Source organism: Melanerpes formicivorus, unplaced genomic scaffold (genome assembly GCF_026170545.1).
Source record: "Melanerpes formicivorus ecotype bairdi unplaced genomic scaffold, bMelFor1.0.p_v2 SCAF_4, whole genome shotgun sequence".
Classification (NCBI taxonomy): domain Eukaryota; kingdom Metazoa; phylum Chordata; class Aves; order Piciformes; family Picidae; genus Melanerpes; species Melanerpes formicivorus.
This window is the reverse complement of record NW_027142356.1, coordinates 8,362,520-8,377,207: the sequence shown is the minus strand read 5'-3', so window position 1 is coordinate 8,377,207 and position 14,688 is coordinate 8,362,520. Positions and strand designations below refer to the sequence as shown.

General features: G+C 36.8%; 1 protein-coding gene across 3 annotated transcripts in view; it reads right to left on the bottom strand.

The window, feature by feature from the left end:
- AIMP1 (aminoacyl tRNA synthetase complex interacting multifunctional protein 1) overlaps nt 1–14,688 on the bottom strand; it is a 33,677-nt gene that overhangs the window by 17,962 nt on the left and 1,027 nt on the right. For 2 of the 3 annotated variants that reach the window (XM_068136878.1, XM_068136877.1), the window contains exon 2: nt 533–666. In XM_068136878.1, coding sequence (XP_067992979.1) covers nt 533–641 — 109 coding nt within the window. In that variant the 5' untranslated portion in view covers nt 642–666. Of the gene's footprint in view, nt 1–532; nt 667–13,176; nt 13,280–14,688 lie in introns of all 3 variants that reach the window. The other variant, XM_068136879.1, reaches the window with a different exon arrangement.

Genomic DNA, 14,688 nt, shown 5'->3' with positions numbered 1-14,688 from the left:
TGTTTTTTACAATAGTTCTATACTCAAGCTGCCTCTCAATATACTAGCTTCTGAGTCCTCTAAATAGACTCACAAACATCCAAGAAATCTATCAGTAAAAGCTTGAACACCTTTGCAACATGGAGCATTTTAGTTCAGTGAGACTGACATGCGTGAAATATCAAAGCTGAAGGTCTGATACCCTTGAGAATCCTGCAGTGGTGAAAAAGCAGTAACACATTCAGGCAAATGCAGAGTCTCATATTCTTTCCAACTCCCTTTCTTCCTCAAAATGGAATTGTGTTCAGTTTGTATCATTAATGCTTCCTTATTCATGTTTTTTCTACTTCAGAGCATGTGGCTTCAAAAGAAACCCTGACAAGCCACAAGACAATGAAGCAGTGCTACTATTATAAGCTTTATCTTGGAGAACTTGAACACACTTAAGAGACTGACAGAACCAATGAAGTTCATGCTCTAATTTTTTCTTATAAATATTTCATGTTAACCATCTGGTTAAGAAGTTTATCAGAAGACAGATACAGTTCCTTACTAGCTTTCTCCTTGAGCAGAGCAACTTGTTGCTTGAGGTATTCAATAACTTGATCAGCCTCTGCACCCTTCTGCTCCAGCCTGTTCAGCACTGCATTGTTAGCTGCCATCTTTACCAAGTAACGGGCTAAAATCCTAGACAAACAACAGACAGCAAAAAATTAATGACTTCTTAACATTGCAACACTACCATCTCGTACCACATAAAGCAGTTCTAAAATCAGTTGCTGAATAAGAAAATCTGCTAAGTGAACAAGCTGGGCTCCCACCTCCTAACATAAAGACCAAACAAAAAAATCAACATTCAAAGGAATCTGATATTTGACAGCTGCTTTCAAGTACTTTGGAAGAAAAACTGCTTTTCTGCCCAGCTGTAAAAAATATGTTCTTCCCTCATGAAACAACAGCAAAAAACCCTTTCGTTCTCAGAAAGTAAGGTCTGAATACACTGGAATAAAAATAACAACAACAAAAAAAGGCAGAAAAGAGTACAGGAGAACATTCTATCTTGTTTTCAGATGAAAAATGCTTCAAGTGTATGTAGAATTTTGAAACTAAGAAAACACAACATGCCACAAAATTTATTCCAACAACACCTAATACTTATTATCATATGGTTGTGCACACATTAAGAATTTACTGTTATTTAACTTTTAAGTAGAATTCATCAGCATTTTAACTCGTCTTGGATTAAAGCAACTTTTATTGCGGATTACACATTCGGAGTTACTGTAGCACTTACTTCAAGTGTCTTATTTTGTTTCCACTGAAATGGAAGGCCAGACACACAGGTAAAAAATATAAGAAGGAAGCACAAAACACCAGTAAGGGCAAGAGCATACATTAACCTTCTTATAGGTTTTTCAAGTCCTTTTACTGGGATTCTTTAATGCTCCATACTGCTTTGTGTATAGTCCTTATTTCTTGAAAGCCACCAAATTTGGCTTTATTTCTTCACTGTAACCTTTGTGTCTAACCATAAAAGCTTAGTAAGTAGCAATAGAATTATGAAATACAGTAAGTCCCAGGTATCTGCGTCAATCATGACTTCACCCTTCTACTAAGTATCTAGATGAAGGAATAAGCTGCACACACTGTTTTGATTAACGGCGAGTATTAAAGCCATCACACCTTCAATTCACATACAGCAGATTTTTCTTCTTAAAAAAAACAAAACAAAAAACCCACAACACTCTTGTGGAGAGAAGAGCAATAAAGTCATCTCTCCAGGACAGCAAGCAAGATTTTACCATTCAAATTCGTCTTTACAAAGCAAATAATTTTGTTTTCATATGCAACCTGAAAACAGGTTTAGAAAAGGAAATGAGCAATTCCAATAAGTTACGATTTAGATGTCAAATGGAAATAGGCATAAAGCTGCCATGGCACAACACAGCACGATACAAAGCCTGGGATATTACTGTCTGCATACCAGTACTATTCCTTGTAAGCTGCACACTGTCTCAGGGGAATAGAACGCTAGCAGTGGAAACTTTGCCAACAACAACAGCAACGCTACTAAAACTTCAAAGCGAATAGAATTGGTACATTTTTTAGGTTTTAGCCAAGTTGGCTAATGAACTGAAGATCTGGAAATGAAGTTACATGATTACAATGGGTAGACATTTTCCCACTTGTCAAATAAATTTCTGCAAACCCAGAATTCTAACAATAACACAAAGGAATAGGTATTTCCGATACTGATGTGAAGAGCCAACAAGCTGAAATGAACTGCTGCACAGGAACCCACACAGTATAGCAATAAAACTTCATCTAAAAAGGCACATAAAGAAAAAAAAGTTAAGATCCACCCTTTATTCTAAAACACAAAGCTTATTAAAACCATGAGCACTATAGCAATCAAAGGTTACAGTCAACAATTATTGGGGGGGGGGGGGGAGGGATGACATCTTTTCCCCATTTCCTAGGGCCCTCTAAAAAACTCAATCAATCAACTCCTATTGGTAACACACAAAGTAAACAGGGAAAAAAGCCCAAAACCAACCAGGAATATCATAGCTTGAAAATCAGACCCATATCTTATTACAGATTGATCCTGACCTGCTCTCCAGAAAATGTTTCAGAGGTCAACTGAAATTAAAGTCACTCCCTACAATTGTGCCTAACGAGCTGCTTTCCTTTCAAACAACATAGTTCTGAAAACCAAGGAAGGAAAGAGCAGTCCTGAATAGTGTAACCTCCTGAAGTTACCGGGCTGCTTAGCTGAAAGTGTTTCATCTGAGGGCTATTTTGTTACCTGCAAGAAATTCAGAAGTGCTCCAGCATCTACTTGCTCCACTATAACAAACTGAATCTTTAAATGAAAGAGTCAAGCCTTGTAATTATTCATGAAGTTACATATCAACACACAAAAATTGTTAGAGTGCTCATCATTGTACTGATTGAAGAGCTGCCTTTTTTTTTTTAAACAGAAAGCACTGCCACCTGTGGCTTTCTGTAGCTGCCATACCCTCAAAGGAGAAAAAAGGCATTATTCTGCTTTGTTTCTCAGTGGTCCCCAAGAAAAGGCAAGCCTTCTATAATAAATCAAGACTTCTCATATATATCACAAATTGCCTCAAAATTTTGATGTTTCACAAATACTGGTTTATCAGCATTGGCCTTGACCTCAGAATATATCCACATCAAAAATAAATACACCAAGACGACACAGAAAATGCAAATCCTATTGCAGTTAGGTCTTCAGTATTAGTATTACCTGGCTTTAGAAGTGAAAACTCCCATAAAATTAATGACAAGATTTAAAACTTAAAACTAAAAATTGTATTTGGGATCTATCCATAGTCTCATATGGAACCAATTACAACAATTGGAATAGCAATAATTTAACCAAAACCACAGAAATTAGAAGCCAACTGATCCCCAAACCCTAAAATAATTAGCACTAAGCATTCTTTTTCTCCAGCTGGTGGTTCAAAAAAAGCTCATTACTTGGAAGTTGTCACCTTTTTCTTATGATGCTTTGTTAATACCAACAGACAAAGCAAGACCGCTAACTGAACAAGGTCTAACCTGCAGGCTGCTTAGTAATGATTACTGCATACAGATCAACATGCTCTCCATGGCAGTATCAAATTCACCTATGACACTGATACAGCTTTACCTCAGCACTTTTAATTCAGGAAGGTTTTATGCTGCTCTCTTAAGTGACAGGTATTTTATTTCTTGTTCTCATTCTTCCTCAAGAACATGTGTTGATACAAGCAATTTGGCTGAAATCATGCAAAATGAAATAAAAATCACCAGGCTTCTCTGCTTCTTCTCTTTTCCTTTCTCACATATTCACTAACTCCTCCACAATAAGAAGGTAAACTTTCACAGATGACCAAACGTAGGCAGCATTCTTCACTGCACAGCTGCCTTCAAGCCATCCAGCAAAACCTTTTGCGCTGTGCCACCTATACCAACATCAGGTATTTCTCCAGCTAATCCAATCCTACTCAAATTTAGCAAAGAGCAAACAGTAATCACAAGATGGCCCAAATAGCTTAAAATGTGCCTTGCAGAGAATGCCATATTTATGAATAGCTGCCAACCAAGGTAACGAGCTACTACCTGAGAAAAATAGAAGTCTGCAAGGGACATTCGACTTTCAGTTGAAACACTCTGAATTAGGCTTGCTATTTTGAAGCAGAAACCTTGTTCTAAGAGTTATCAACACCACAATGGTAATGTATCCAATGCTAAATAAAAATTACTAAATATTTAAGGATCATTTCAATTCATAAGCTTTTTGTCTTAAGTTTCAAGCAGCTCTCAAATGCATTCTTTTGTGAGATGCCTCAAGACGCTTTATTGTGGCCAACTTGTATAGCAAAGTATTCTGCTTTCTGTAAAAGAAACTATCAACAATCACTATGTTTCTGCTAGAAGCGTGTTTGATGACTTTTATCTGAGCATCTATTTTGAGTTTGGTCAGTCCTGGCAGACAATTTCACAAAACCCCATAAATAAAAAAAGAATGTGCCAGCTGCTTGCCAGATTCTGCTTTTGTAGTCTTTGCATTTCTATGAATTGCCAGGACAAAGTGAATTAGATCTAAGATTCTCACATCGCACCTTTTCATTCTGCAAAGTAAGAAACAGTACTGAGTAGGCTAGAACAGAGTGGAACTACATTATCTTCTACTAGGCCAAAGGACTAGTGCAGCTAGGAAATAGTTGCAACTTATCCCACTTCTACTGTCTCAATGAATCTGGATTTGTACTCAAAAAATGAATTCTGTCTTACGAGTTTCTCCTAACTTTTGACAAATTATTCCAGACCTGATGCCATACATCTTTGGCTAAGACTTAAAACAACTGATTTAATTTCACATCTTGGATAGAACTACTTGTTTTCAAAACTTAGCAAATTTAAAATATGAATAATTTCTTTTTTAACTATTCACAAGCGATAAGCTCCAGTGTAGTCAGTATAAAGAGCTATTTGCCAAGCAGCAAAAATTTTAGGCAAAGTTGTGTTTCTGCCATCTGTTATTTCAACTCACATCTTTTGCACCAGGAAAGCCAGAATAATTTCTTTGCAGATTTCCAAACAACAGACATGTCTAAGAGTCCATCCAAGTAGCAATGCCAGCTCTAAGGAATGATTTGCTAGCTCCGGGGAGTACAGTCCAACCCTTCTCACTGCCAGAAAATGCAGGCTCAATCCCAGCTGCAGACAGGTCTTTTAGTAGTCCTAAGAGCTTACCCCTCCCTATTTTAAAGAACCATAAATAGTAAAAACACACACAACTAAACCTTTTCCTATTGAAAAGCACTGCACCATGAAAGAGATTTGTCAAAAATGACACGGAACACTGCACAAGTGAAGGCTCATCCAATGGAACCCACTTTGAGGCAATAGAAGTTACTCAGTAATCATTACTATTAAACAGGAAGACAAGTCTGTTTTGAAAGGGAAAGAATACCAAAGCCACAAGCAAGTCAGTGTTAATGAGACAGGCATAAACCCCTCTGAGAAGCAATGAACAAAGAACTAACATAGGCACATATTACAACAAATAAAAGCAGATGCATGACATTTGTACTTTAAGAGTATTACGGCAGATTTAGTTTGAATTAAAATGGATCTCTTGGATATGCATGGTGATGATGAATAGAAATTCAAGAATCAGAAGTGTGAATTATTCTAGTACTTTGTTCAAAGCTTAGTAGATGCCAAAATACATTAACTGCATCATATCTTAACACACAACAGCTGCAACATTCAAAAGGTTAAGGTAAGTTAAGAGTACTTGCAATTTCATTCACATTCTAGCTGTAGGTTTGTGCTAGATTTGTATTCGGGGACACATTCCTACTAATACTTGTCTTGGTCCAGTTCAGAATTAACTTTTGTACACGTTCCCAATGTCAAGCAGACACCCCATGGACTAAACAAAGTAGAGACATGACTACAAGGAGTTCTGTCCAAGCTAAGAGAAAAGTCAAGTGATTTGGTCTGTAACAAATTTTTTTGTCTTCAGAGCCACCAAAAATTTTCAGTAACAAGAAAAGCCACATGTAACTTTATTTCTCAGAACACAGCCCAGTACCTCCAAACAAAAATGGATGGCTCACAACACAGCTCAAGAAAGCCAACTTCTTTGCACACACCCACACACACAGGTCACACACCCACCGCATCTGCCAGGTCCCCTGAAGTTCAGTAGAGCTTCATCTGGTTGTGCTTTACCGTGCAGTCTGAAATTTAAGTAGCAGCTTGTATGCCAAAACAGTTGGACAGATTTGTGTATTTTTTCAGCAGACTGTATCTTTTGTATCCTGCTCTGTTAATATTTTAATAGTACTATCAGAACTTTGTGGTAAACAATCACCATGTGCAGAAGGAATTCTCACGTAAATCCCACGATGGAAAAGATGCAACACTCGCAATGTGCTACCTTGGTTTTTTGACCTTAAGGACTGATTTCCACACTCAAAATACATCCAGTTCTTTGGAACAGAATGCTTACGTTAAAAAAAATAAAAATAAAATGACAGGGTTTAGTTGTTGGTTTGTTTTTTCCTGAACTTATAAAAGCTTAATTTTCTGAACCATGGTGTATCCTGTGGCTGTAACAAAACAAGAATGCAAACAAACAAAAAACCAACCTCAAACACACACACTCCAAAACCAGGTGCTACTCATACCTCAAAGTATCTTCATAAAATTTCCTTGACAGGTGGTGGACTTTACAATTACATACACCTGCCCATAAAGTCAGAAATACAAGTGGACTCAGCCGCATCTAGACAGCCTGAAGGGCAGCATATGCCACAGGAACTCCAAGAATCTGTACTGCATGTCACCCACTAGAGTTTACTGGGAAATGAAAGCTTGAGGTTGCTGTTACAACTACAGTGCAAACCACCCATAAATCAGACAGCAGAAGCATAATCAGAACTGCACCAAAATCTACCTGTTGATACCATGTGAACACTTTTAGTTATTTTATTGACCTTTGTAACTTTATCTTTACAAATGTAGTATTCACACCATGTCCCTAACTAAGAAAAATCACAGCAGTTACAAAAAAGGTGAAGAATTAAAGGTTTACTCCCTCTAAGACACATCTCACTTGAGAACAAAAATGCATTTTAAAAGTCTCTCCTAAAATCCAAGTGAGAGCATTAAGGAAAATAGCCCTTGTGTCCAAAGCCTTATCTACTAAAATTATATTTTAAAGATACCTGCTCCTCAGAGACTTGGAGAGCTCAGAAACAAGACTATCATTAAGGAATGTATTTTATGTCAGCAATAATCTGCAAAATAATGGTATTGTTGGTTGGGTAGTTAACAGGAACACGGATCCCACTTTTCAGTTTTAATTCACAGTACTTGGCATCTGAAACCTGCCTAGTAGTTACTGTACATTGTTCAACTGTGGTAGAAACTAATCTTGAAATTTATTACTTTTACAGTAATACTAGCTTTTCTACATGTAAAAGTAGTATACTGTTGAAATGAAAGGAAAACAGTTAAAGCAAGTGCTAAAAATTACCATTGTTTATGTACAAAAGTATTCAAACACCATGCAGATATGCAGTCAAAAAAAATCCAACCCAAAACAAAACAAACAAAAAACAACAAACAAAAACACAAAAGAAAAGAAAAGAAAAAACAGTCTTCATTAACCACAACTGCATTAACAATTGCTGGTATTTACTAAGGCTGAAATTTCAGGTATTCTTTTATATGGGTTAAATAAAAACTGAGAAAATTAAACTTGAAAAAGTATATGTTTGTGTGCACGTGCCTCTGTGTGTAAGCAATGCAAAAACAATGCCAAACATCTGATGGGGAGCAACAAAACTGTCAGACAAAGCTATAAGGGGAAAAGCAGACCTTGACCAACTTTGAGCCTGCAGTGTGACAGCTTGCAGTATTTACATAAGCAAAACCCTCCTACACACATTCAAGACCCCAGTTTCATTCATCAATAATTGTACATTCCAGTGTTCAGTTCAGTCACATTAGACAAAAGGATGATATTTTAATTAAAGTCTTCAATAAAAGATACTAATTTATTCTGCACAGAGATTTATTAATCTGTGGAGTGAAAAGCCTAAATCAACTTTTAAATCTAAAGTGGGGTGACAACAGCTAATCCTCAGCAGCCAGAGCAATTACATGTCACTTCAAAACCACATGCCAGTACCATCTACCATTGCATATTCCTGCCACCAGCCTCCAAACACAGGACTTAAAATTCCTATGAAGCATCACACCCACTTAGAAAAACCTGCAGATATAAGAAATAAATTTGGTAACTAAGTAAGTTTTGGATCAATTATTTTAATTTGTGTGGCAGAAACACATAAAATTATTTTTTCCCATTTGGAAACAAACAAACAACAAATGTAAAAAGTTTTTGATAGATTTACATTTCTCGAGATCAAGACTTCACTGCTTTCAGCAGGAAAACAAACCAGCTTCTGAAGGAAAGGCTGTACAGCAACCACCTGTCAAATAATTTCTAAGTGCAAAAAGTAACAATTCAAAAGATACTTGAAATCCAAAGTCTGTTTTCCTTCTGCTCAGATGTGAACAGCCAAAGCATTATAGTACATAACTGTTTCAGGTCTTCTACCCATTTGAAACAGAAGAAAATTCTGAAGATGCCCTTTGTATTAAGAAAAAAATACTTTTTCCTGCACAGTATCTTCAACCTACAGGTTTTTTCCCCCCTTTTAAAATGAGAATTGTTTATTAACAAATAAATATCCATTGCACAGATTTTGTATACTTACTTCATATCTCAAAAAGCAAATCAGTTTGCCAATAGTGATAAATCAAATGTAAGCCCCATTCAAAAAGACCATTTTGACTACTGTAGTTATTCTAGCTGACACACAGAATCTTCCCAAACCAGAGGGCCATCTTGAAAAGGTTATTTTTAGCCTGAGTTATTTCCCATACTCTAAACTAGAGGGGAACATCAAAGAGATTTTTTTTATTACCTTTTAGCACCCCTTGCAAAGCTCCAGCTGTTACAGTACAGTTAGGAATGTCACTATTACTAAATATCTGGGTCTATGAGCACTTGATAATCTGATTTTCAAAGTAAGCATACTCAGTAGTCCTTTGGGCACAGTTCAGAATAGAAACATGGTTATTAAGCTAATAGCATGTTAGTCTAGGTGAAGTTCTGGACCACATCTGCTGTAAACATTTGAGCACTGCTTGAGAGAAAGCACAGCAATAATTTAATGGTACCAAAAAAAGTAAGCAGCCCTATAATTGCCTTTCAGCACCCTTTTTGTAGTTGTATGTAGTGAGAAGCATTTCACATTCACAGCTTTTAAAACTTCTTGGATGAAAATTATTTTCCTCCCTTTTAGTATTAGATTGGTGCAGAGCAAAAAAACCAAACAAACCCTTCTGCACACATCTCGGACATCAAAAGGGCTGATGTCAGTTATTAAGACTGACAGTACCTGACAAAAATCTTTTAAGTAGCTTTGGGGAACAGCCATATTTCATCTATGAATTCAATGCTTCTTTTGTTTCCACAGTTTAAAACAAATTGTGCTAAATTCTAATTTTGCTGTGCTTCAAATTGTGTTAAAAATCTAACCACTTCAGAACAATTAATTTACAATCAGAATATCCTAGGTTAGCATCTACAAATGCAAAGCTCAAGTTTGCAAGTAAGCTCTCAGTAAAATTTCATCATAAGCTATATGTAAAGGAACAAATCCAAATTTGTGCCTAGTTCCTATCATTAGCATTATTTTATAGACAGTCATACAGATGTGAACTAACTTACCCACTGTGACATACCAGGGTAATTCAAGCCCCAAGAAAAGATTAATTTCCCTAGCCTAGTTGGCAGGGGTGACTTCCTTAGTGTGTTACTGTTACCAATTACCAGAGCACTTCACACAGGTTTCAAACCTTACAGTAGGACAAGCACAAATGTGAATTTACAGCCCTCATTCCAGAGCAGCTGCTACCAAGCCAAAGCTTGTGCATTGTGCATACCACGTGCAAGCCCATGTGCTCTTGTGGGAACAGCAGTCCCTAGCTGCCCTGAACAACTGAGCTGCTGAAGCGATCTGCTCACTTATCTTCAGAGTCTGAAACAAGATGCCCATACAAAGCTGTATATTAAACTGTAATTGAGAAACACTCTGGGAGAGAAACCACATCCAATAGCCATGGATCATTTCTGAGAGAGGGTCCTGAAGTCAAACACTAATCTTTAAACTATTAATTCATACTCAGTTGAAGTTACATTGGGAAAGCTCCTGATGAGAAGGAAATGAAAACAAAAGTCTTCTATAATAAGTAGTTTTATGCCAAAAGATTATGCTAAATGATCCCAAAAAGAGATCTGCTAACTTTAGGTAATTTTTGATGATGTTTTATGCTCTGCCAGCTGCTTTCAAAAGCAAAAAGCATCTCAGAATCTGTCTTCTTTCAGATAATTATGTCAGGAGACAACACACCAGGGAAACTATTGTAGCCCAGCATTTGGAGGAAAGAAGAATGGGCTCTTTAAAGTAAATTGTATTTAATAGATAATGGCTAAAGACAGTATATATTGCTTTCTAACATGAAAGCTAGTTCAAGATTCTCTCCCTACATTTTCTGGAGTCAGTTTCTAGGCTGTTAATTTATATGAATTGTATATAAACGTATGAAATGTAAAACAAAAACTATTAAAAATAACAATAATAATAATACAACGTAAAAGCCAGGTCAGTAGAAGGTACTTACTCTTTGGAATTTCTGGAAATCATATACAGCACACAAGCCTTGATGTAATTTCCAGTTCAGTATGGTATCAAGGCAGTTTTCTTTTGAGACAGCAAGCATCAAAAAATTACTACAGCAGACACCACTGATGCATTTAATCATCAAGATAGACCAGTTTTGGACTATCACAACCTCAGGTTGTAAGTATACCTTAAGAGAAACCATATCTTTCATCTCTAAGCAGAGATAATTCCCTCACTTATCCCATTAAAAGTATTACAAACCTTTAGTATTAATGTTCACACTCTATATGGACAATAAAGGTTTTATAGAAAATCATCTCCTCCTCAGTTTCCATGGTCAGAAAGGGTGACCTACCCTTATCAGAAGGCCACTGACCAACTGATAGTATCCTGACAAAATAGAATGAAGTACAACAAATCACAAATGTGTAAGTGAACAGCTAGTAGGTGCTCTGCTCCAAGACTTCAAATGAAATATTATTCAGACACTGACTGTTACTTTTATCCCCCAGTTTGTGTTCCAATACCATGGTAGGGGGACAAGATTTATTGAGCAACAGAAGAGGAACAGAGCCAAGGACATTCAAGAGGAAAAATATACATGATGATTCGGAACAATTCTTTGGTGGTCACACATTACTGCTAATTCAGCTCAATGTTACCCTGTAAGCAGCAGCAGCAGCATTAGAATTATTGGAGTAGATTAATTATCATAGCAAAATAAGCAGCACATAAAGGAACAAAGGAGCAACTGAATTCCTCCTCTTCTTTTCCCATGTGAACCAGACAGTTATTTAAAACACAATATTGAACAAGCAAACTGCAAACTACTTCACAAGGTAATAACAAGAACGGAAGAGCGCATAAAGATCTGAAACAGACCTGCCAGTCCTGAAAGGCACATAATTTTATAATGGTTTCTTTAGGGGAAAAAAGTAATGGTAATTAAAAAAAATAAAAATAAAAACCAACACTAACATTTAGAAAATCTTATAAAGTAAACTGATTTCTCTTTGTGTTGGCCAGTCACCTGGTATCACTCAGGAGCAGGCCATGACCTGCATCATAATCAACAAGAAAACTGAACAGACATCTAGAATGGTGAATTTTATCAAGAATTCCAGCAATTGCCATGCCTGAAAACACATTTGTAATTGCTTACACATTTCTAAACATACTGAATTTAAAAGCATTTCTTGGAAGCACAGAGCACGCTCAAACAAGGGACTTCACTTAATTCTATTTAAACATGTATGCACAGGCTGTTCAGGAATACTCAAATAAACATGGTGACAAACTCAAAACATTTGGAGCCACCATGCAAAAACAAACTAGCACATTTCCATTACACACAAAAAGTGCTGTCCCTCGCTCTGTCAGATCCAGTCAACAAAGAGGCTACAATTTCAGGATGGAAATTCCTGCTTGCAAAATGTTTCGTGCTTGGTATGGACCATTAGAAGGCTTTATGGCTCAAAAAACATAAAGGCAACTGACTAATGAGTTAATTAACACAAAACCAGACCACAAACATTAAGAGAAGAACATCTCACCTGGGAATACATTCCCTTGCCATGCCCCATAAAATCAGCACAAACCTGTAATTTCTGGAAAAGTGAGGAAGACAGGAGAAATAAAGGCGAGGCAAGTCAGGAAAGGCCTGACTAGCCACATTTTACTATAGGCTGCCTCAGCTGCTCAAGAGACTTCCCAAGCAATATTCACATTGCATTCATGCATAATAAAGACCCCAAGCAATTGCCAAAAAGATTTGCTTTTGTTCAGACTTTCCTTTCCTGTCTCTGAACTCATTAGACACACTTCAAAGAAGATCAAAAAGCTTGAAAGAAGTGCAGTTGTTTAGTCTGTAGAAGAGAAGATAGATGGAATACCTGGTTTTGCTCTTGAAGCTGGTATGAGAATAGGCCTAAACTGTTCACCAGCTCCACTGGAGACAGAAAGTGGGGGAAAATAGGAAGATATAAGTTAGACACTTGGAAAACTTTCAAGAGTAAAGAACTGAACAGACTGCCTATGGAGGCTGTGGAATATCCATCACTCCAAGGTTCTGAAAACAGATTAGGCAAACATCTGTCAGAAGTGATTAAGGTATAACAGATGAGAATAAACTCAAGATCTTTTGCTTCTCTTCTCCTAAGGTTTTTTCATTATACCTGATGTTACAAAACCAAGATTTTTATGCCTCTTTGATATCACCGTGTTTTATTTAACTTTGAAGAAATGTGTAGTGAAACCTACCCTTCTAATTGTGATACTGCCACATATTCAAGTGGGATTATTTAGGAGAGGAAAACACATCAAAGGCTTGCTAACTGTGAAAACAGGATAAATAAAACACCTGTGAAATGAAACACCAGTGTATTAATTTCACACTCACTGTGCAGAAACTGACCTTTAACATCGTAAGGGAGACAGAACTGGTTTTCTTGTACTCCGAGAGAAAAGAGAATGATGAAAGCTTTAGCTGATGACTTACTGATCTGTGGTCACCAAGCCTAGACAGTAAAATATTGTGCAGCTTTTTAAAAGGAAAGTCCTTTTCACCAAGGGGAAAAAAAAAGTAAATAAATGACAAACCAACAAAAGCAAAAGCACCATACTAAATTGAGAAGAAACATGTCTTCTATCACACCAGGGGGAAAAAGCAAAGACTTTCCACTCCCCCCCCCCCCTACTGTTTAATACCAATGTAACTATGGAAATGAAAACCAAACATTGATTTCTCACCCCACTGCCAATATTAAGGGAAATACAACAAGAGAAATGTTTCTTGGTGACAGTAATAAGAACCATACAGGTAACTGTTTAGAAGGAGAATAAATACAGGTTTCTGGGGGTGTCTGCTGGAGTAACATTATATAAGTTACGTTCCTACAAGAAACAACAAATGCTATTTACCTTGTTTTCATGTTCCTAGTAACCCCCTTCTTTGTCAACACCTCAGTTTTACCTGTATTGTCTAGCAATTGACATTATTTAGGAAAGACTCCCTCAGAAGAGACAAAGGTGAATGAATTCATTCACATGGCAGCTGCGGCATACAGCAACCAAATCATAACCAGAAAAGTCCCAAAATATTATGGTAGATATGAGATTTGTCTTCAAAAAACACCATGAATTTATTTAAAGGATTTTGCAAAGTATAAGAAGTCCTAGTGGGTTGCTCGCTTCCCCTCATCATAGGATGCAATTAAAGTCATTGCTGGTCATCTTGGATAGCATTTCAGAGCCTTAATTTGCAGAAAAACTAAGCCAACAAAACAAAACAAACCCCAACCAACCCCAAACAAACAAAACCAAAACAAACAAAAAAAACTAATAGACAAAATAAACCCAAGCCTACTTCACCAACTATTTGATAAGATTTGTTGAAGTTCTGCTACTCATTTCTAAGGCCCTTTTCATAACATCCAATATCAAAATTTCAGTTTTAGGACTTTTATTTTATAGGCCAACAGGCCTGTCAAATAATGTATTATTATTTAAACCTAACTGGAAAACTGCATAGCAAGGGCATACAAAAATGGGATGCTGTATTTAATTACTACTGCCTCAACTAAATAAACTTAAGTATCCTGAATCATAAAACTAATTGTGAAAAGCAATGACTGTATTAAAAGAAAACATAGTACCTGCATTATAGGAACAAAGAGAGCAGAAAATGCAGGGATTACTTATTTTGCAGTAGCATTTGTTTTGCTAGGCACTAAGCCCAGCACAAATCCACTTGGCTGATTACCTTAATGTACAGGGTATCTGAGTAGCATTTTCATGTGCTGGTTGGCTAGCTGTGGGCTCATAATATAAGCCAACAAGCAATAAATCATAAGCTCAGTCCTGTTATCCAGTCCATGGATGCCAGTACAGTATAGGTACTTTGCATCAGCTCTTGCAAGTATCTCTA